This window comes from Ochotona curzoniae, unplaced genomic scaffold (assembly GCF_017591425.1).
Source record: "Ochotona curzoniae isolate NIBS_2020 unplaced genomic scaffold, NIBS_Ocur_1.0 contig_64, whole genome shotgun sequence".
In the NCBI taxonomy this organism is placed as follows: domain Eukaryota; kingdom Metazoa; phylum Chordata; class Mammalia; order Lagomorpha; family Ochotonidae; genus Ochotona; species Ochotona curzoniae.
This window is the reverse complement of record NW_024466502.1, coordinates 429,306-449,986: the sequence shown is the minus strand read 5'-3', so window position 1 is coordinate 449,986 and position 20,681 is coordinate 429,306. Positions and strand designations below refer to the sequence as shown.

At 59.3% G+C, this 20,681-nt stretch overlaps 1 protein-coding gene across 3 annotated transcripts in view; it reads left to right on the top strand.

The window, feature by feature from the left end:
* The window catches only part of MCF2L (MCF.2 cell line derived transforming sequence like), a 43,045-nt gene that overhangs the window by 6,667 nt on the left and 15,697 nt on the right, over positions 1–20,681 (top strand). For 2 of the 3 annotated variants that reach the window (XM_040991004.1, XM_040991002.1), the window contains exons 2-11: positions 1,487–1,570; positions 8,399–8,513; positions 13,932–14,022; positions 16,458–16,577; positions 17,687–17,803; positions 17,947–18,096; positions 18,602–18,726; positions 19,267–19,381; positions 19,824–19,943; positions 20,166–20,357. In XM_040991004.1, coding sequence (XP_040846938.1) covers positions 1,487–1,570; positions 8,399–8,513; positions 13,932–14,022; positions 16,458–16,577; positions 17,687–17,803; positions 17,947–18,096; positions 18,602–18,726; positions 19,267–19,381; positions 19,824–19,943; positions 20,166–20,357 — 1,229 coding nt within the window. Of the gene's footprint in view, positions 1–1,485; positions 1,571–8,398; positions 8,514–13,931; positions 14,023–16,457; positions 16,578–17,686; positions 17,804–17,946; positions 18,097–18,601; positions 18,727–19,266; positions 19,382–19,823; positions 19,944–20,165; positions 20,358–20,681 lie in introns of those variants that run through there. The other variant, XM_040991005.1, reaches the window with a different exon arrangement.

The window sequence follows — 20,681 nt, the reverse complement described above, 5'->3', positions numbered from 1 at the left end:
CCTGGTCTACGTCATGGTCCCTGAAGCCATGAGCCAGGGACAGCCACATCAGGGGTGGGGAGGTGTATGGGTAACCGAGGGGCTGAGGAGCAGGCACCAGGGTCAGAGGAGGGACCGTGGGCAAAGCCAGCCTGCCCCTGTCCCAAGCAAGGGCCTCTGGCCCCAGGCAGCCAGGCTCTAGCTGTCCAGGGCTATAGACGTGTGTCCAGGGCAAAGGCCACTTTCCTGCAGAAAACCACTGTTCACCACGGTCAGGATAGAGTCTGTGGGATTGTCCATGTCGGTCTCACACACACGTGGTCTTCCAGCGTGGGCGCTGCCATCCACGAGTCCTGGGAGGGGCGGGGCTAGCACCTCAGAACAGCTGTTCTTGGGACCTAGACAAGGCGGCCGCAGCCTCTCCCAGGGTGTGAGCTTCACACCTGCCAATGGGAATCGTTGCCATGGGAGCCGTTGCCATGACGTCAGGTGGCGCATCAGCGAGCATCCGTGTTTGCCTCCGCCCCAGCCCTTCAAGAGCCATTGCCCGTGGCGGCTCCCTGTCCCAAAGGCGCTGGCAGCTGTGGCGCGCAGGTGTTTGAAGAGCTGCCATGTTTACCTGCACTGCTGTGCAGGACCAGACAGGCAGGATGTGAGACGGAGCCGGGGTGTAACGGCAGGGCTGGACCTAGCGGGAGTCTTGTGTCAGACCCAGGTGTCTGTGGTCTGGGTCTCCGAGCTGTGAGAAGGCGGTGTTGAGGGGCTTGGTGACAGAGCGCAGGGATGGCCCTTTGGGGAAAGCATGATGTCTGGAGCTGCAGCTGCTGCTGGCGGGCCCTGGCACAGGCCTGAACTACTCAGAATGCCCAACACTGACCCACCCCCCACCACGCAGATGAGAGCAGGTGGGGCCCCAAGGCCCAGCACCATCTGGCCACTCCCTCCTGCCAAGCCCCCCTCCCCCGCCCTGCTCTCACTGCAACGGGAGACGCTCCCTGTGTCGCCCAGACCCCTGTCTAGCCTTTGGGCTCATCAGAGTCACTGAGGCCTGGGCTCCACCTGTGACTGCCGACTTAACCATGCTGAGCAGATGCGCGTGGGCCTGAGGTGGGCATAGACCAGGCTCCCTGCTGTGGGTTTCGGGCCTGGCACAGGGTGGGTTCCCTGTTGGCCAACAGGTCCTTCTGTAGGCAGCAGGTGAGGGCCCGGTGCTGCCTGGACCACCTCCAAGGAGTGGGTGTGAACAGAGACCAGGGTGTCTGTTTAACTTGTGAGTCAGATCCCTGCCCACCCCAGGGCACCCCCAGGCCAACACAATTGTCTCTAGTTCTCTGTCCTCTATAAACCTTATGTCCACACTTTCAAACTGACGGCAAATCACTCAACACACAGCCTTGTGTACCTTGTGTTGGCAGTGACCCGTCCCTGGGGGTTGTGGGAGGGCGGGGCACAGGCAGGGCGTGGGCGGAGCCACCTCTGAGTGACAGTGCCGTCTGCTCTTCCTCAGATGAAATCATGCACCAGGACGTGGTGCCCCTGTGCGCCGCCGACATCCACGAGCAGCTGAAGAAGCGCTTTGCTTACCTGTCAGGTGAGTCCCCCAGCCGGGCTGCGCCTGGGCACTGTGAGCTGCCCCCAGCTGGCTCTGGTAGTCACTGCGATGAGGTGGCTGTGAGGTCCCCATGAATCACGCAGCTTGGTACTGGCGGGCGGCCATCAGAAACAGGTGGGCAGAGGCAGGTTGCCAGGAACCTGTGGGGGACTCTGGGTGTGGGGGGTCATCACGACGCAAGTGGGGCAATAAAGGCCACCCTGGGCATCTCCAGCTACAGAGAGAAGTGGCCAGTACTGTGACTCACTTGTGGTCAGTGCTGGCTTTCTGTGCTCTGCCAGCTCCTCCACTGCCCCCATCCTCTTCCCAGACCTGACCTTGGCCCGGCCCCCACCCCAGGCTCCCAGCCTGCCCAGCGTGCACCCTTCCTCAGTTCTCACCCAGCCAGCACCTGTCCAGACGAAAGCCCCAAGTGAACAAGCGTCCGTGGCGGGCCTGCGCTGACCAGTGGGACCCCCGGGAGGTTCGGTGAGCGACCCAATCTCCCTGACCACGGACAGGCCTCCTGCTGTGCTGTGCGGCCAGCCAGGTCAAGGCCAGGAGCCGGACTCCACACCTAGGGCAGCCAGGCCCGGGAGGCTGTGAGCTGATAACACCCGGGGAAGTGGGAGAACTTGCGTGCCTGAACCCATGCTGCTCTCTGCCCACTGGGTCTCCATCCACATTCTTGGGAGCACCTTATGTCCAGGCTGTTCAAGAGAAATCCTGTGGGGTCCCCCCACTCGCGTAGCCCCCTCAGGACAGCTGCCCTGCTGGGGCTGGTCCTACACTGGCGCCTTTGGCTCAGCCCCGTTGTGATGTGACTGAATCCCAACCACCCCACTGGGCTTCAGGTCACCTCATGAAACACCTTTAGGTGAGTCAGAAATTTGCTCCCTGCCTTCGTCGGTAACATGGTGCCTGGCAGACTGCACGCTCAGTCCCGGGACGCCACCTTCCCTGCACCCTGTAGCTTCTGCTCAGGCCATGAGGGGAGTGGCAGCCCCTTTCATCAGCAAATGGAACTGTACACAGCTTCTCAAATCAGGCCCCGTGTTAGCAGATGACTGAAGCATCTTAAGGTTAATCCAAGAAGTTTCCAGAAGACTGGAGCTGTGGCTTCCAGGAGCTCTCTGTATCCAGCAGCTGGTCCTAGAGGACTCTGATTCACACCACTCCTGAGGTGGCTCCTCAGCCCTACTTCCTGTGTCTTTTGAGAGAAGCTTCAGTGGCCCTCCCCTCCCAGCGTGGAGATGTGTGCAGACTGTCTCAGGCGGTGGGGAAGGGCCCTCATGTGCAGGACGGGCCTGCATGTGAGAACCTGGGCTGGGAGGAATGGCAAGGCCCACCCTGTAGGCTGCCTCCTGCAGGCCTTTCGAGTGGCAGGTGTGCCTGCTGCTGAGCCAGTGCCTGGCGCGTATCCTGCCACAGGAACCTTCCTAGCCAAGTTCACTTCTGCCACGTACATGTGGGCTCACCCTCACTGTGGGGCTGAGTGACCCAAGTCCTGAGTGTGTGGGGCTTCCCTGAAGTGGCTGTGTCCTTCTTCCAGGGCACCCAGGTCCACTCTGAGGTGTCCGAGGGCTCACTTGCTACAGCGGGGACAGGACAGTGTGTGGCTGAGCAACTGGTGAACCTCAGAACAGCACGGCTGCCGCATGCCCCGGTGACCCCTGCGGAGCCATGGCTGGCCCCAGCTGGGAAGCAGCGTCTTGGCCAGGCATTGTGGGAGGAGGCTGCTGCAGCCTGTGCCTCTGGAGACCTCAACGGAGGGAGAACCCGAGATGCTTGCTGGGTGGGAGTCGGCCTAGGGAGCCAGCCTGGCAAATGACTGCGCTCTGAAGGGAGACCACCTAGGGACCCCACCCTCCCAAACATCAGTCTTGGTTTCCGGATGTGGAGCCAAGCTCTGTCCTGACTCGGAGAATGCTGGGCAACTCATGAGAGACGGAGCAGTTTCCAGGGTGAGGGTGGAGCCCCTGTGCCCCCAGGCCTGCGACCCTGTGGCTGTGAGAGTTCTGGCCATAGGCCCTGGGAACAAGAGGGACGGATGTTGTGGGGTGCTGTGCACTCATGTGGTCCTACTGCAGACACGCCGAGTCCCCGGTGTGCTGGGGACAGACCTGGCGGAGGGGACACCGTGTGTCCGTTCCATGTCGTGCGTGTGCCTGGGTGGATGAAGTGCACGGATCCTGTGGGTTCACTTTGTCACAGGGAAGGGCTGCTACTGTGGACACACCAACTGCAACATCTCCCCGACTCACTGTAGCCAAAGCTGCTGCGACTGCTCAGACTCCGACCTCCCCAGGACACCTCTGGAGCATCAGCTCAAGTGTCAGGCATTTCGCCAACACAGAGAGGCACATTTCCAAGAATAAAATCAAGCCCCCCCAAAGAAAGTTCCAGAAGAGATATCAGGTGTGTGTAAATACCAACTTAGAAACACAGGTACCTTGAGTAAGGAAGGCAGTAGGCAGTGTGGCTCCCCAGAGGAGCGCAAGGATGCAGTAATTATTGGTCGGTGAAGAGGAGATTGACAAAATGCCTAAAAAAGATCAAAGAATAATTGTAAGATCGGTCAAGAATACAGAGAACGTCAAGTGAGGCCAGGAAATGCATACTTGCTCTTTGATGAGGAATTCTGCACTTTGAGACACTGAAGAAAAATCAGACAGAAATGTTAGACATCAAGTATCCAATAAGTTCAGACAAATAGGTCTTCTGGTTTATCTTAGGGAACGGGGAGGATGGAGAGATTGGGAAGAGCAGGACAAGGTCTAGGACCGTGGGACGCCATCAGGCGACCAGGAACACGCGTCTGGAGCCCCTGAAGGTGTGGACGAAAGGATTGGCTTAGAAAGCTTACTCGGCGAAAAAATATCAGAAAGATATAGAATCCAGATACAGGAAGCACGTGACCCTCAATGAGCGTGAACAGGAACAGTTTTCACCGTGACACGTGGTGTCAAGCTTTCAGAGGGAACACCATAGAGTGTGCAGGGGAGAAACGCCAGGATGCCCTTGAGGGATCCCCCAGAAGATGGAGAGACACGGGCCAGGTCAGGAAGTGTGACAGCATCCAAGAGCTCAAAGGAAAAGCTGGCCGTTCAGAACACATCACCCAATGAAGCTCCCACACCTGAACGGAAGTAAAAACCTTTCAAGATGAGCGAAAGTGGAACGGCAGCCTTGCAAATATCCCTTACGGATGTGCTACACGCAGAAACAGACACCTTCCACTTGATGGAGGAATGTGACGGCCAAGCACCTCGCAGGGACAGAGCGGGCAAGGTGCAGAATGGCCAGCAGGACCATCGGCGGGAAAGTCACCACTTCCCAGCAGTAATCGGGAACCAGAAGATAGAGGCTTGTGGAGTGGAAGGGTCAGTCCCTTCCTCATGCTGCCTGCAGAAATCCAGTGAGCACTGAGCATAAGCCCTGGCTAGATACTCCACGCAAATGGGAAGCAGACACCTTAGTGGTAGCCGTTCTTACATCAGAACGATGGTCTTTGTGCCGAGGCAGTTACAAGAGGCAAAGAAGGTCGTTGTGTAATGATGAAGGAGTCAGTTCAACAAGATGTGACAGTCAGAAGAGTGGATGTGCCCGTGCTAGGGCACCCTGTTCTGAGAAGCAAGTGTGCTGGCCTAGAGGAGACACCAGGAATACATCGATAAGAGGAGTGTGGCTGCCTAGAGGAGACCCGAGCAGTGCACGGATAGCGGCGGCTGCAACACTGGTGTCTGACCGACAAGTGGGGAAGGGCAGAGCCGACTGTACTGCGGCCACACGGACCTGCTCCTTCCCCTCTGGATGCCCTGGCACACGCGTCTCAGCAGTGCTTGCAACTTTCTTTAGGGTGTGTCTTCTCCTGCGTATGTCTTATGGGTCTGCCAGGCATAAGACAAATATCAACAAATCATTAAAAACAAAACCTTGAAATTATTATTATATAGCTTTTCTGACTACTGTGAAATGAAGCTGGAAATGACCATCAAATCACTCCTAGAAAATTTAGAAGCACTTGGTCATGAATGAACAGAGGGTTAAAGGAAGAATCAGATGGGGTGTTGGGACCCTGCACCCATGTGGGAGACATGGGAGAAGCTCCTGGCTCCTGGCTTCCAGTCAGCCACGTGGGGAGTGAGCCAGCAAATGGAAGGTCTTTGTGTTCCTTGCTGCCCAAGTCCACCAAACCTTGAAGGAGACGATAAACCAGTTTCTCCTGAGTGGGAGTCCTTCCGCACTCAGTCCGCGGTCCAGCACTATCTGAGGCAGAGCGTGATCCAGCCAAAGAGAAGTCCTTGACATTGACCATGGGGAGTCCAGGGCAGAATCCTCCCCAAACAGCAGCCCATCATGGGAGCGTCCAGCCTGCCCCTGTGGTGTTTGTCCCTGCCGTGCAGGCAGCAGGGTGACGCAGCGCGTCCACTAATGACCCTAGGCTCATCCCCCACACATGTGGAGTGTGTTCTGTAAAATGCACTATCCCTTCATGATAAGAAAAGAAACCTTGAGGGCCCAGCGCAATAGCATAGCAGCTAATGTCCTCACCTTGAACACTCCGGGATTCCATATGGGCACCGGTTCTAATCTCGGCAGCTCCTCTTCCCATCTAGCTTCCTGCTTGTGGCCTGGGAAAGCAGTGGAGGACGGCCCAACGCCTTGGGACCCTGCACCCGTGTGGGAGACCTGGAAGAGGCTCCTGGCTTCGGATTGGCTCAGCTCCGGCCATTGCGGCCGCTTGGGGAGTGAACCATCGAATGGAAGATCTTCCTTTTTTTCTCTCCTCCTTTCTGATAAAAAAAAGAAGAAAGAAGAAAGAAAAGAAAGACACCTTGAAGCATGAGTACTGAAACAACACATCTTAGCAGAATCCAGGCGGTCTGACAACCCACGGCCGGCACTGTCGCCAAGCGGGGCTAGCGGCATGTCCACTGAGGCACAGGCGAAGGGGCCCACTTGCGGCATGTCCACTGAGGCACAGGCGAAGGGGCCCACTCACGGCATGTCCACTGAGGCGGCAGGCGATGGGGCCCTCTCATGGCATGGCCACTGAGGCACAGGCGAAGGGGCCCACTTGTGGCATGTCCACTGAGGCACAGGCGAAGGGGCCCACTCATGACATGCCCACTGAGGCACGGGTTAGGGGCCCACTCACCACTACTGTTCAGGAGTGATGGACGTCCTGGCCAGAGCCAAGAAGCCAGAAGAAGAAGGGAACAGAAGTCCGACTCCCACGCGGACACAGCTGCGCTCACGGAGCGCTCAGTGAAGGGGGAAGACACGGAATCCAAGCACAGTTTCAACCTTGGGATAAGTTTAACTGAATTTGTAAGAGATTTCTGTGGTTAGAATTACAGAACATTAAAGAGAGAAATACAAGATCCAAGTAAGTGAGAATGACCTCCGTGTTTGTGGGTTTGTTTCCTTATACAATTAACAAATTTAATGTGTCCTTGACCAGAATACCAAGGACATTCCCCACAGATCTTGGGGAGAAAATCCTAAAATTAATTTCTCAGGTTTATTTATTGGAAGAACCGAGTTGCACAGAAAGAGTGAGAGATCAAGATTAGAAGAGGTCCTCCAGCTGCTGGCTCACATCCACATGGCTACGATGGTGGGGCTGGGCCAGGCTGCAGCAGGGCCCTGGAGCTCCCTCGGGGTCTCCCAGGAACGCGTGGAGCTGGGCCAGTGATGGCACAGCTGGCGCTCTCACTGTTGCCCCTATGAGGAGCTAGCGTTGCGGGCAGCAGGTTAACCAGCTACTGCCACAAAGCTGGTGCCAATGCCTAAATTGTTACAGAAACACAAAGACTGCAAATAGCTAAAAGCAATCTTCAACAATAAAAAATAAAGCTAGAAGCATCACAGTACCAAGCATCAAGCCGTTCTACAGCTGTTATAATCAAAACCGCCTGTACTGATGCAAAAATAGATGTGTTGACTGAGGGAAAAAATAGAAACCCCAGAAATTACCGCACACATCTGCAAGCAGCTCGTCTCTGATAAGTGAACAAGTGAGCAGCCTCCTCCACGACCAGTGAGGGCAACGCGGGTTTTCTCCAGTTTGAAACAGGACCCTTACAGCCCCTGCAAACATCAGCTCCCGGGGGCTCGGGTCCTGCCCCATGCCTGAAACAATGAAATCAGTAGAAGGAAGAGGGGGGCATGTGGGCTGTCTTCAGGCCCCGTGCCCCGTTCCCCATGCCCTCCCACCCAGGGAGGCACCCCCACAGCCTGAGGTGGCCTCCCAGCCAGGGTTGCTCCCACGGGCAGGACCCCGGGCTGGGAGGTATCCTCCCGCTCGTGGCTGCTGGAGGAGCACCTGCAGCGTGGCTCTCATGACCGTGGCCACCGGGCATACCATGCAGATTCACTTGCGCCTGACCCTTCTGCCCCCAGGCGGCCTGCCCTTCCCCGCCTCCCCTGGTGCCAGCTGCTCCTCTCTGTCCCACCCTGGCGAACACAAGGTTGCAGGACAGGGGAGATCTGAGGAGCTTCTGGGCATCCCTGTAGCCGTGTCCTGTGGTCCTACGCACAGCCTGGGCGGTACTGAGGGAAGAAGGGGCCTTGTGGTACCCTGGGGCGGGGGGTGAGGCAGGGAACCGACCCACGAGATGGCATCATGTGTGTTCTCACGGAGTGTCGGGGACAGACCTGTTCCCAGAGTGGGCTGTGGGAGACACCTCGGGAGGCTGAGACATGGGCCGCACAGCCTGTCCGCCTACATGCCATTTCTTCCTGTGGGTCAATGCCCCGCGTCCTGGTGAGGCTCTGCTGCCATGGTGGCCCTCACACTCACAGCTGCCCGGCTCTCCGCAGGCGGGCGGGGCCAGGACGGGAGCCCAGTCATCACTTTCCCCGACTACCCAGCCTTCAGCGAGATTCCGGACCAGGAGTTCCACAATGTCATGACCTATCTCACTGGTATCCCCAGGTAGGTTGGTGTGGCTCTGGCTGTGGCTGAGGTGCTGAGGCGGGTGCCCACTGGGATCCCAGGCAGGGCATCCGGGGTGGTCAGGGCTCGGGCGGGCCAACACCATTGTCAGGTTTCCTGTAGAACCCGCTTGGACACAGAGGCCCCTAGGGGTTTGGGGGCCTGCTGGGTCCAACCTGCCCCACCATCCTACCCTCCCGACTCCTGCCACGTCCTCCTGTCTGCCTGGGCTGGGCGTCCAGCAGGCAGGTCTGTGTGAGCCCAGGAGGCACTCTGTCCCTCCTGTGGGTCACAGCCTTCTGACTGTTCCTTGCGGGGGTGGCGAGCTGCCTCTGGTGCAGGTGGAAGCCACAGGCTGTGAGCTGCTGGCTCCGTCAGTGCTGAGAGCACCATCCATCCTGAGACAGCCTCGCCACCCCAGTGGATGGCTGGTCCCAGACTGGACACAGGATTCGGCGGAACCAAGTTCCCATGGGCTGTGGTTTCCTCCTTGGCTGTGAGCTGAGCCCGAGTCACAGTAGGAAACTTGTGGAGCCATCCACCTGTGCCAGGAGCAGAGGGGCCAGGCCTTAGCATAACTATCGTCCACCTGCTCTTCAAAGCCAGTGTTGGCACAGTCAGCCCCCCGACAGGGAGCTGCAAGCTGAACGTGGGCAGACCCCATGTGTGTAGATGGGGTTTCCCTGCTCACACACCGTGCATAAAAGCAAGAATGTGTGTGTATGTTGGGTGTAGAGGTGTGCCCATGTGTGTTGTGTGCATGTGTGTGTTGTATAGGGGAGCATGTTGGGCGTGTCTGTCAGAGGTCTGCGTGTCTTGTGCGTTGATTGTTCTGGGTGTCTGCTTGTGTGTGTCCCACATGTACATGTGTGTGCTGTGTGTCCCAGTGTACATGTGTGTGCTGTGTGTCTTGTGTGTGCTGTGTGTCACGTGTGTACCTGTGTGTCCTGAATGTTCATACTAAGTGTGTATGAGTTAGAGCTAAAAGCCTATGTGTGCCTGTTGGCTTTGTGTGTATGTATGTTGTGCTGGGTGTGTGTGGTTGTATAATGTGTTTATTTGTGTAGTGTGTGTTGCGTTGGGTATGTGGTTATATGTGTGTGTTGGGGAACATGCACTTCCCTCTATGAGGTCCCTGCCCTGTCAGACCCTTTTCATATGGGACTGCTCTCCTGAGTGCTGAGCCCAGTCCTTCCCTGCACGCTGGCTACCGGGAAGGACAGTGGAGGACAGGGGCTCGCCCAGGCGCCTCACGCAGAACAGGTGCCCCCCAGCCTGCAGCTTCCTGGGTGTGGGCCCGTGGGGTTGGGGGGCCATGCTGGGAGAGGCACGTCCTCACTGAAGCTGTAGAGAAAACACAAGTGCAATTTCTGTCAGGGCACACCGAGCCACTGTTTCTGGAAAGTTCATGGCGAGTCCACAAGTGTGTGGGACAGTTACTGTGTGGGAGGCGAGGCGCAGGTGGAGTGTGGGAACCACTCAGGACTGGGGACTGAAGAGTGACAGCTAGTCAGTTCTGGTCAGCCAGCCCCAGTGTGTGTGCAGGTGCACGCATGTGCACAAGGTGTGCGTGTTGCACGTGTGTGCATTTATGCATGCTGTGTTGTGTATGTGTGTGTGTTGGATGGACAGGAAGTGCCTGTTTAAGGGAGAGTGCCCCCCCTGGTGGACACATGAGCCCTGCACCAGTCCTCTCCTTGAGGGCCGTGAGGCAGCCCCCCACACTGGCATTCCGGAACTACGAGGCTCTCTCAGCTGCAGCTTCAGGCAGGAAGCCTGAGGTGTCGGTGCCGACAGCCTGGCCTTCGGCGTCCCGAGGCCACCCAAGGGAGGGCAGCAATGTCCCTGTCCAGCCATATGTATCTGAACGCCCGGATCCTGATGTTAGCTCACTCTGGGCTATGGCGAAGAACAGGAGGCCTGGAGAGCCACACTGCCCTACAGCTGCTGCCACATCCATGTCCTGGATGGACACAGACAGGTGTCTCCAGCCCTTGGGAACAACCCACCACCCACAGAATGGGTGCCAGGACCTGGGAATCAGATCCTTTAGGGTTCATCCGTGTTAACTCCAAAGTCTCCACGGCCCTCAGAAACTGCAATGAGCTGCAGGTACCTGTGTGTGTGTGATGGCCTGAGGACACCTGTGTGTGTCTGTGCCCTCCTGAGGACACCTGTGTGTGTGAGATGGCCTGAGGGCATCTGTGTGTGAGATGGCCTGAGGACACCTGTGTGTGTGTGAGATGGCCTGAGGGCATCTGTATGTGAGATGGCCTGAGGACACCTGTGTGTGTGTGAGATGGCCTGAGGACACCTGTGTGTGTGTGAGATGGCCTGAGGGCATCTGTGTGTGAGATGGCCTGAGGACACCTGTGTGTGTGTGTGAGATGGCCTGAGGACACCTGTGTGTGTGTGAGAGATGGCCTGAGGACACCTGTGTGTGTGAGATGGCCTGAGGACACCTGTGTGTGTGAGATGGCCTGAGGACACCTGTGTGTGTGTGTGAGATGGCCTGAGGACACCTGTGTGTGTGTGAGATGGCCTGAGGACACCTGTGTGTGTGAGATGGCCTGAGGGCATCTGTGTGTGTGAGATGGCCTGAGGACACCTGTGTGTGTGAGATGGCCTGAGGGCATCTGTGTGTGAGATGGCCTGAGGACACCTGTGTGTGTGTGAGATGGCCTGAGGACACCTGTGTGTGTGTGAGATGGCCTGAGGGCATCTGTGTGTGAGATGGCCTGAGGACACCTGTGTGTGTGTGTGAGATGGCCTGAGGACACCTGTGTGTGTGTGAGAGATGGCCTGAGGACACCTGTGTGTGTGAGATGGCCTGAGGACACCTGTGTGTGTGTGAGAGATGGCCTGAGGACACCTGTGTGTGTGTGAGATGGCCTGAGGACACCTGTGTGTGTGTGAGATGGCCTGAGGACACCTGTGTGTGTGAGATGGCCTGAGGGCATCTGTGTGTGAGATGGCCTGAGGACACCTGTGTGTGTGTGTGAGATGGCCTGAGGACACCTGTGTGTGTGTGAGAGATGGCCTGAGGACACCTGTGTGTGTGAGATGGCCTGAGGACACCTGTGTGTGTGAGATGGCCTGAGGACACCTGTGTGTGTGTGAGATGGCCTGAGGACACCTGTGTGTGTGAGATGGCCTGAGGACACCTGTGTGTGTGAGATGGCCTGAGGACACCTGTGTGTGTGAGATGGCCTGAGGACACCTGTGTGTGTGTGAGATGGCCTGAGGACACCTGTGTGTGTGTGTGATGGCCTGAGGGTATCTGTGTGCGCCTGTGATGGCCTGAGGACACCTGTGTGTGTGAGAGATGGCCTGAGGACACCTGTGTGTGTATATGATGGCCTGAGGACACCTGTGTGTGTGTGAGATGGCCTGAGGACACCTGTGTGTGTGTGAGATGGCCTGAGGACACCTGTGTGTGTGTGAGATGGCCTGAGGACACCTGTGTGTGTGAGATGGCCTGAGGACACCTGTGTGTGTGTGTGAGATGGCCTGAGGACACCTGTGTGTGTGTGTGAGATGGCCTGAGGACACCTGTGTGTGTGTGAGATGGCCTGAGGACACCTGTGTGTGTGAGATGGCCTGAGGACACCTGTGTGTGTGAGATGGCCTGAGGACACCTGTGTGTGTGTGTGATGGCCTGAGGGTATCTGTGTGCGCCTGTGATGGCCTGAGGACACCTGTGTGTGTGTGTGAGATGGCCTGAGGACACCTGTGTGTGTGAGATGGCCTGAGGACACCTGTGTGTGTGAGATGGCCTGAGGACACCTGTGTGTGTGAGATGGCCTGAGGACACCTGTGTGTGTGTGAGATGGCCTGAGGACACCTGTGTGTGTGTGAGATGGCCTGAGGACACCTGTGTGTGTGAGATGGCCTGAGGACACCTGTGTGTGTGTGTGAGATGGCCTGAGGACACCTGTGTGTGTGTGTGAGATGGCCTGAGGACACCTGTGTGTGTGTGTGAGATGGCCTGAGGACACCTGTGTGTGTGAGATGGCCTGAGGACACCTGTGTGTGTGAGATGGCCTGAGGACACCTGTGTGTGTGTGTGATGGCCTGAGGGTATCTGTGTGCGCCTGTGATGGCCTGAGGACACCTGTGTGTGTGTGTGAGATGGCCTGAGGACACCTGTGTGTGTGAGATGGCCTGAGGACACCTGTGTGTGTGAGATGGCCTGAGGACACCTGTGTGTGTGAGATGGCCTGAGGACACCTGTGTGTGTGAGATGGCCTGAGGACACCTGTGTGTGTGAGATGGCCTGAGGACACCTGTGTGTGTATATGATGGCCTGAGGACACCTGTGTGTGTGTGAGATGGCCTGAGGACACCTGTGTGTGTGAGATGGCCTGAGGACACCTGTGTGTGTGTGTGAGATGGCCTGAGGACACCTGTGTGTGTGTGTGAGATGGCCTGAGGACACCTGTGTGTGTGTGAGATGGCCTGAGGACACCTGTGTGTGTGAGATGGCCTGAGGACACCTGTGTGTGTGAGATGGCCTGAGGACACCTGTGTGTGTGTGTGATGGCCTGAGGGTATCTGTGTGCGCCTGTGATGGCCTGAGGACACCTGTGTGTGTGTGTGAGATGGCCTGAGGACACCTGTGTGTGTGTGTGAGATGGCCTGAGGACACCTGTGTGTGTGAGATGGCCTGAGGACACCTGTGTGTGTGAGATGGCCTGAGGACACCTGTGTGTGTGAGATGGCCTGAGGACACCTGTGTGTGTGAGATGGCCTGAGGACACCTGTGTGTGTGAGATGGCCTGAGGACACCTGTGTGTGTGAGATGGCCTGAGGACACCTGTGTGTGTATATGATGGCCTGAGGACACCTGTGTGTGTGTGAGATGGCCTGAGGACACCTGTGTGTGTGTGTGATGGCCTGAGGGTATCTGTGTGCGCCTGTGATGGCCTGAGGTGACCTGTGGTACCAGTCCTGAATTCCCAAGACCAAGCACCAAGGGTGAAAACACGTCTCCTTTGGCCTCCCACTCTTGTGGCTCCAGGGAGAGCCATCTGGGCTCAGCTCAGGGAAGGCTCCTCTGCCTGTAGCATGGTGGAGATAAAGAGCCTGTAGGTGAGCTGTGGTGGCCCTGCCAGGGGTGACCTGTCTCTTCAGGGGTAGTCACAGTCAAGCACCTGCTGGTGGCCCCACCCTGGGTGAGGTGGCCAAGGCTGAACTGGACATCTGCCTCTTCACCATGCTGGTGTTGGCTGGTAGCAGCGGGTGCTGGCAGAGCCCGTGGCTGGGGGAGCCCCACACTGCCTGCCAGTCCTGTGCCAGGCCACACTAGGCCTTGCTGCACAGTGGGGCGGGTGGCTGGCAGAGGACCCCCTGCAGCACACAGGAGGTCGCTTGCCCCACTGTGCGCCTACGCAGCTGACAACTGTCTCCTGCTTGCAGCCTGCAGGATGCCGGCATCGGGTTTATCCTGGTCATAGACCGGCGGCAGGACAAATGGACCTCGGTCAAGGCGTCCATCCTGCGCATTGCGGTGAGTCAGGCTGGGGCTGCTGGCCGTGTGCGTTCGTGACGTGAGCTGGCTGCCCTGGCCAGGGTGCATGTGGCAGCCTCCCTATGCCAGGCTGGTCCTCATGGCCTCCCTCCCTGGCTGCCTGGGCTCCCGCAGCCTCCTGACCCAGACGCTGACAGCACCTTGCAGAGTCTTCCAGGTCCGCACCCCCCTAGCTTGGGGCCTTGCCTGCCTCAGCCCATATCTAAAGGGAACCGCCACTTCAGATGTGGATAAACTCGCAGGAGGTACCAGTTGGGCAGCTGTGAGAGCTCAGGTCCAGCCTGGTGCTCCACCCATGGGCTCCAGGCCCCAGAGGCCTCTCTTTGCCTCTCTTTGCTTCACCTTTGCACAACCACATAGCCACCTGCCACCCCACACAGCTGCCACTTACCCTCCCGCACAGAGGGCACGCCTGGAGAAGCCATGAGGCCTCATGGGGCCAGGCTCCACCTGAACTGGTCACACCAGCCCCTGCAGCCTGTCCCAAGCACCAGAAGTGAGAATCGGGCCCTGGAACAGCAGGTGGCATGTGGAAGGGCAACCGGCCTAGACCCCCGGGCCAGGCCTCTTTGTTGTTCTGGGATCCCTGTGTGTGAGGGCTCCAGGCCCACCAGTGGATCTGGTGTGGACGAGAAGACAGGACCCTCGCTGTGGTTCACAGGTCGCCGGGAAGTGCCAGTGGGAGGCCAAGGGAGCAGGGGCCACAGACCCAAGGAGGCCAGGCTCAGCCGCCCTCCACTGGCACCTGGAGACACCAAATACAGCAGCCACAGCTATGGGTGGAGAGTGGGCCTCGCCGTGGGCACCAGGCCGCACCGGAGTCTTGCCTCAATGCTTTGTGGTGACCTGACGGGGAATGTGGGCAGGGCAACCGGGCTGCACCTGGATTGCAGGCTGCACAGGCCAGCATGTCCACCTCCATACTGGGAGCTTCAGGAAAACTCAGAATATTGGGTGCAGTCAGCCAGAGCCCTGGGGACAGTTCTCTGGGCTGCCAGGGTCATGGCAGCCAGTCCCCAGGGAGAATGGCTCTTGTGGAAGGCCCTGGCATTCTGGGGTGTTCTTAGCCTCCACCTGTGCTGAGCATCCCCCATTTTGGAGACCAGCACCTGCCTGGAATGAAGATAGGAGCTGGGCGAGCCCAGTGCCAGCTGCTCCAAGTCAGCTCCTGTGCACCACCCGAGGCAGCATGGGCTCTGGTGTATCAGATGGGAGGGGATCTACCTGCCACAGCATCGGGCTCCTGGGCAGTGAGGAAAGAGGGACAGGAGCCGGGGCCAGGACTGGCTGGCTTACCACCCTCATGCTCAGCTCGGAGTCTGCACTCTCCTGGGTCTAATGCTTCTCCAGGAACCCACCTCAGCGCAGCCTGTCCTGTGCCCAGCACCTCAGCGCAGCCTGTCCTGTGCCCAGCACCTCCGCGCAGCCTGTCCTGTGCCCGGCAGTGGGGGTGTCAGAGCGAGCGTGTGTGAGTGTGACAGGAACCCACCTCCACGCAGCCTATCCTGTGCCCGGCAGTGGGGGTATCAGAGCGAGCGTGTGTGAGTGTGACAGGAACCGCCTAGACCCAGCCTGTCCTGTGCCTGGCAGTGGGTGTGTCAGAGCGGATGAGTGTACATGTGTGTTTGTGCATGTACACGTGTTACGTGTGTCTTTGGGGTTCTGTGCTGCCCAGCTGAGCGTCCTAGAAGATGCAGTTCCAATTCTCCCGTGAAATCTGCCGCTTGGGCCTGCGCTGTGAGGCCAGAGTCTGTGTGTGTAGGAGAGGCACACACAATCCACGTGAGGGGCCTGGGGGCTTCTCGGCAGAGGTGACCTGCAGAATGCTGTGGAGGAAGGTTCGTGCTGTCCAGGCAGGGGTGGAGGGGTCCCGGAGAAGCCGAGGGTCGGGGTCACAAATGCAGCAGGACCCTCAGGAGGGGCATAGCGCCCATGGCTTTGCTGGTCCCAGGAGGAGGGGCTGAGAGGTTGCCTTGCATCTTGCCAGCAGTTAGACTCCCCCGTGCACCTGCTGCCAGCTTGGAGACCACAGCCCTCGGCCTCCCAGCCCTCTTGGTCACTGAGAAGCAAAAACAGAGAGGCAGAAAAGTCTTCCATCTGCTGGCTGACTCCCCACGATCCTGAGGCAGCCATGGCTGGGTGGAACTGAAGCTAGAACCCAGCCAGGACCTCCCATGTGCACAGCTAGGGCTGGGGTCAGGCTCCCCTGAGGGGCACAGGGCACTGGGGTCAGGCTCCCAAGAGGGGCACAGGGCGCTGGGGTCACCTCCACCTGAGGGGGCACAGGGCGCTGGGGTCAGCCCACCTGAGGGGCACAGGGCGCTGGGGTCAGGCAGGAGTGGCTGGCCTCCCCTGGTGATATGGTTGCCCCCCTGAGGACCCTTCCCCCCTCTCACCATCTCCTACCCCCGCAGGCATCCTTCCCTGCAAACCTGCAGCTCGTGCTGGTTCTGCGGCCCACGGGCTTCCTCCAGCGGACACTCTCTGACATAGCCTTCAAGTTCAACCGAGATGACTTTAAGATGAAGGTGCCGGTGAGTCGCCGATCCCATGAGGGCACCCTGGGGGCTCCTGCAAAGCTAGCCCCGCTGTTGTTGGGACTGGTAGCACCCCCTGCCCCCTGAGTTTCAGAGGTCAGCCTGGCATGTCCCCACCTCGTCCTGAAGGATTTCCCAGAGTCACAAAGAGAATCCCCCGGTGCAGTGTGGGAGTTGTGGGCTGTGTCCTTTGCCTGGGGCCCCAGACATTGACCGAGATGGAGACCCCAAGGCCCTGGGCTCCCTGCCAGGCCTGGCTCACCCTGCCAGCATCAGTTCTCTGGGCAGGTGTGACTGGCTCCGTGGGAGGCCCGAGGGGACTGAGTCATCTATAGCCCACGCAGTTTTGGTTGGAATTCAGAATCTCATGATTGTCTAATCAGGATTTGTTTGTCTGAAGGGGTGTCGGAGAGGAGAGGTTCCACCTGCTGCCTTATTCCCCACCTGCCCCAACAGCTAGAGCTGAGCCAAAGCCAGGGGTCTACTCTGGGTCTCGGGGGTAGGTGCGGGGTCCCAAGGCTTGGGCCGTTGTCCTCTGCTTTCCCAGGCCACAGCAGGGAGCTGGATGGAAAGTAGAACAGCCAGGATTCAAACCAGCGCCCCTATGGGATGCCAGTTTCACCTTGGAATCTCATATTTTAAGCATGCACCATGTCCCAGGGCACTCAGCATCCACCTGGAGGGACAGCGTGGACTGTGTCCCTTGGTTTCAGGTTGTCCACAGCTTGCCGTCATTTGAACAGGTGCCCAGAACTGTCCATATCCCTGGGGCCAGGATCGCACTCTCTGAGCCCTGCTGTAGGATATAGGGCGTCGAGTCCTGTGGATATGGTCCTTGGGGCTGTGTCCCTGCCTCCCTCAAAGCCCCCACGGTGAATGCAGCTGGAGTGACCCCAAGAGGAGCCCACCAGCCCAGCAAGCCGGGCACGCAGTAGGGAGGCAGCCCCCTCAGCTGCTCCAGCCAAGGCACCCCCTGCAGGAGAACTTTCAGGGAGTGGTCCATCACAGCTTCCTGCACGATACCCTGGCGTCCCCGTGCCATGATGATTCTAACAGCCTTGTCCGGCCTCGACCCTCTGAGGAGCTCCTGTCTCCCAACCCTGCAGGTCATAATGCTGAGCTCGGTGCCGGAATTGCAGGGCTACATCGACAAGTCACAGCTGACTGAGGACCTTGGGGGTACCCTGGACTACTGCCACTCCCGGTGGCTGTGCCACCGCACGGTGAGCCTGCATGCCCTGACAGTGCTGCAATGGCCTTTGCTGGAGTCCCTGCCCAGGCTGCCCCCCAAATACCATGTCTGCTTCCAGAAGCCAGAAGTCCTTGCGTGCACACAGCACTGTGACACACGTGCCCTCCCACCCAGGCGATCGAGAGCTTCGCCCTCATGGTGAAGCAGACAGCTCAGATGCTGCAAGCCTTTGGCACAGAGCTGGCCGAGACGGAGCTGCCCAACGATGTCCAGTCAACAAGCTCGGTGCTGCGTGCACACACGGAGAAGAAAGACAGAGCGAAGGTGTGGGCAACAGTGCCGGCGCCACGACAGGGCTGGGGGTCCTTCTGTCCTGTGTGCACACCAGGGAGGGGAGAGGCGGCCAGGCTGGGAACCCAGGCGGAGTCCTTGGTCAGCCCGGAGAAGCAGGAGAGGTCAGCATTGTCCATGCCCACCTCCGGGCAGTGGGGTGCTGGCTGGCCCAGGTGCTGCAGGCGGCTGCGTGCAGCTGTACCTATGATTACCAAGGAAGAGGTGTGGCCCAGCCCACCTGGCGAGGGTGGTGACTGCAATGGCTCAGGCTGAGCCCAGAGGACCAGCCGCTCCGAGAGGGGCCTCTCCACGCTCAGGGCAGAGGCCTGGAGAAGGCCTGGTCTCCAGTTACTTCTCCCCCATCTCCCGGCGCCACTGAGGGTCCTGTAACCCCAGCCCTGCCCCAGTGCCGACCTCCCACGGGGCCGCGTCCCCAGGCACTGCCTGCTCCGGTAGTCGCCCGGCCCTCTCCGAGTCCCAGCCACTGTGTCTGCAGGGAGACCTGCAGCTGGCGCTGAAGGAAGGACACGACATCCTGGAAAGCCTCCGGGAGCCGCTGGCCGAGGCCACGGCGCGTGGCGTGAACCAGGACCAGCTGGACAACCAGGCCACCGTGCAGAGGTGAGCGGGCCTGCCCTGGGCTGTCGCCACTGCCTCCCCAGGGTGCACGTCAGCGGGGAGCTGGAGTCAGGCTCTGATTGGGGGCTTCCCACACACCCCACACCCACCCCTTGTGCTGGTGACCTGCTTTTGCGTGCTGCGGCCAAGAGTAGGTGCTGTCCCCAGTGCCACACCTCATCACAGGGCATCTGCCTGGTGGGCTGACAGCCAGGGCCGCACACTCCTCCCTCCACAACCCTGTTAGCACCATGCACAGACTGGCACGCATGAGGACACGTGGGTGGAGGCCAGGCTTTGTGGGCTATCCATGTGAGCCAGGCCGGGGGGCACCCACGGTCAGGGCCGCCTTGAGGGGGGAAGTGGGTGACCTCCAGGTGGGCCCCCGAGAAGAGCTCAGCATGGGGTTGAGTGAGGCACAGGACCCAGTGTCCAGCACAGCCTCCCAGGCTGTCACCCAGCACCCTGGACGCTGGGGAAGCGCATGTGGGTGCAGGCACACGGCCCCGCACACGTGCCCTGTGATGGCGCGCTTCCTCCCAGGCTCCTGGCACAGCTGAACGAGACAGAGGCTGCCTTTGACGAATTCTGGGCGAGGCACCAGCAGAAGCTTCAGCAGTGCCTGCAGCTCCGGCACTTTGAGCAGGGTTTCCGCGAGGTGAGTCAGGGCAGAGGGGCCAGGTGCTGACACAGGCTGCATGCCACATCCACACACAGCCCATCCCCAGAGCCACCCCTGCTGTCCTGCGCTGGTCGCCGCCTGCACCTCTCAGCCTGCCCTGTCCCGTCCCCACTCCTCTCGGCCCTGCCCATTCACCTTCCTGTGCCCGGTGAAGGTTTGTGGGGGCAGCACGGGGCAGGGCTGCTTCTCCGTCTGCACTGCCATGCTCTGCTGTTCGAGTGACATGTTAAACCGTTCACATTTCAGTTGCGTTTGGCAGGTTGCAGTTCAGTGCTGCCTGTCATTTCCTCTGTGTGCGCACGTGTGTGTGATGTCTGGACCCACCACACTGCATAGCTTTGTTAGCAGTCAGGGGTTCAAGACAGCCAGCAGTCCTGTCCCCTCGGCTGCCTGAGCTGTGACCCTGCCCTCCTGCCAGGTCACAGCTACCTTGGACACTGTGACCCAGAAGATGGCATCTTTCACGGACGTGGGCAACAGCCTGGCGCACGTGGAGCACCTGCTGAAGGACCTGGCCAGCTTTGAGGACAAGTCTCGGGTACGACCAGGCCACGGAGCGGGGGGCGGCGCCTCATCGGGGCACAGGCAGGTAGCCCCTCCCAGCCGGAGGGCCACTCTGGCTGGCTCGAGGCACCTCCGTGTCCACAGTGCTGTGTGAGCCGCAGCTGCTGTGCAGCACGGAGAGCCTTCCAGCCTCCCCAACCATGAGAGGACATGGAAGGACACTGCCCGGCACCCCTGTGACCACCATGTCCCCTAGGCGGCCGTGGACCGTGCCCGAGCCCTGGCACTGGAGGGCGAGCGGCTCATGGAAAACAAGCACTACGCGGTGGACTCCATCCTCCCCAAGTGCCAGGAGCTACATCACCTGTGCAACCACTTCGCCTCCGAGGTCTCCAGAAGGAGGGGGCAGTTGAGCAAGTCCCTAGAGCTGCACGGCCTCCTGGAAGAGGTGTGGCGCCCAGCCCACGGTAACCCCGCCCCCACCTGCAACGGCCCTGCCGCACCCATGATGGTTCCACCCCTGGTCCCTGGCAGCCCCACCTCTAGTAGCTCTGCCTGCAGCCACAGTGGTCCTGCCCCTGCCTGCAGAGGCTCCACCCACCCACTGTACTCTGCTGGCACAGGGCCTGATGCTACCCTTGGGGGCTCCCCAGAACTCACCAACCCACCCACCAATGTCCAGGGACTAGAATGACAGCACTGAGAACGTTAAGCTAGCTTTCGGGGGACCCCAAGGCAGAGCTGTCCAGAGAACATGGCCGATGCCTAAAGC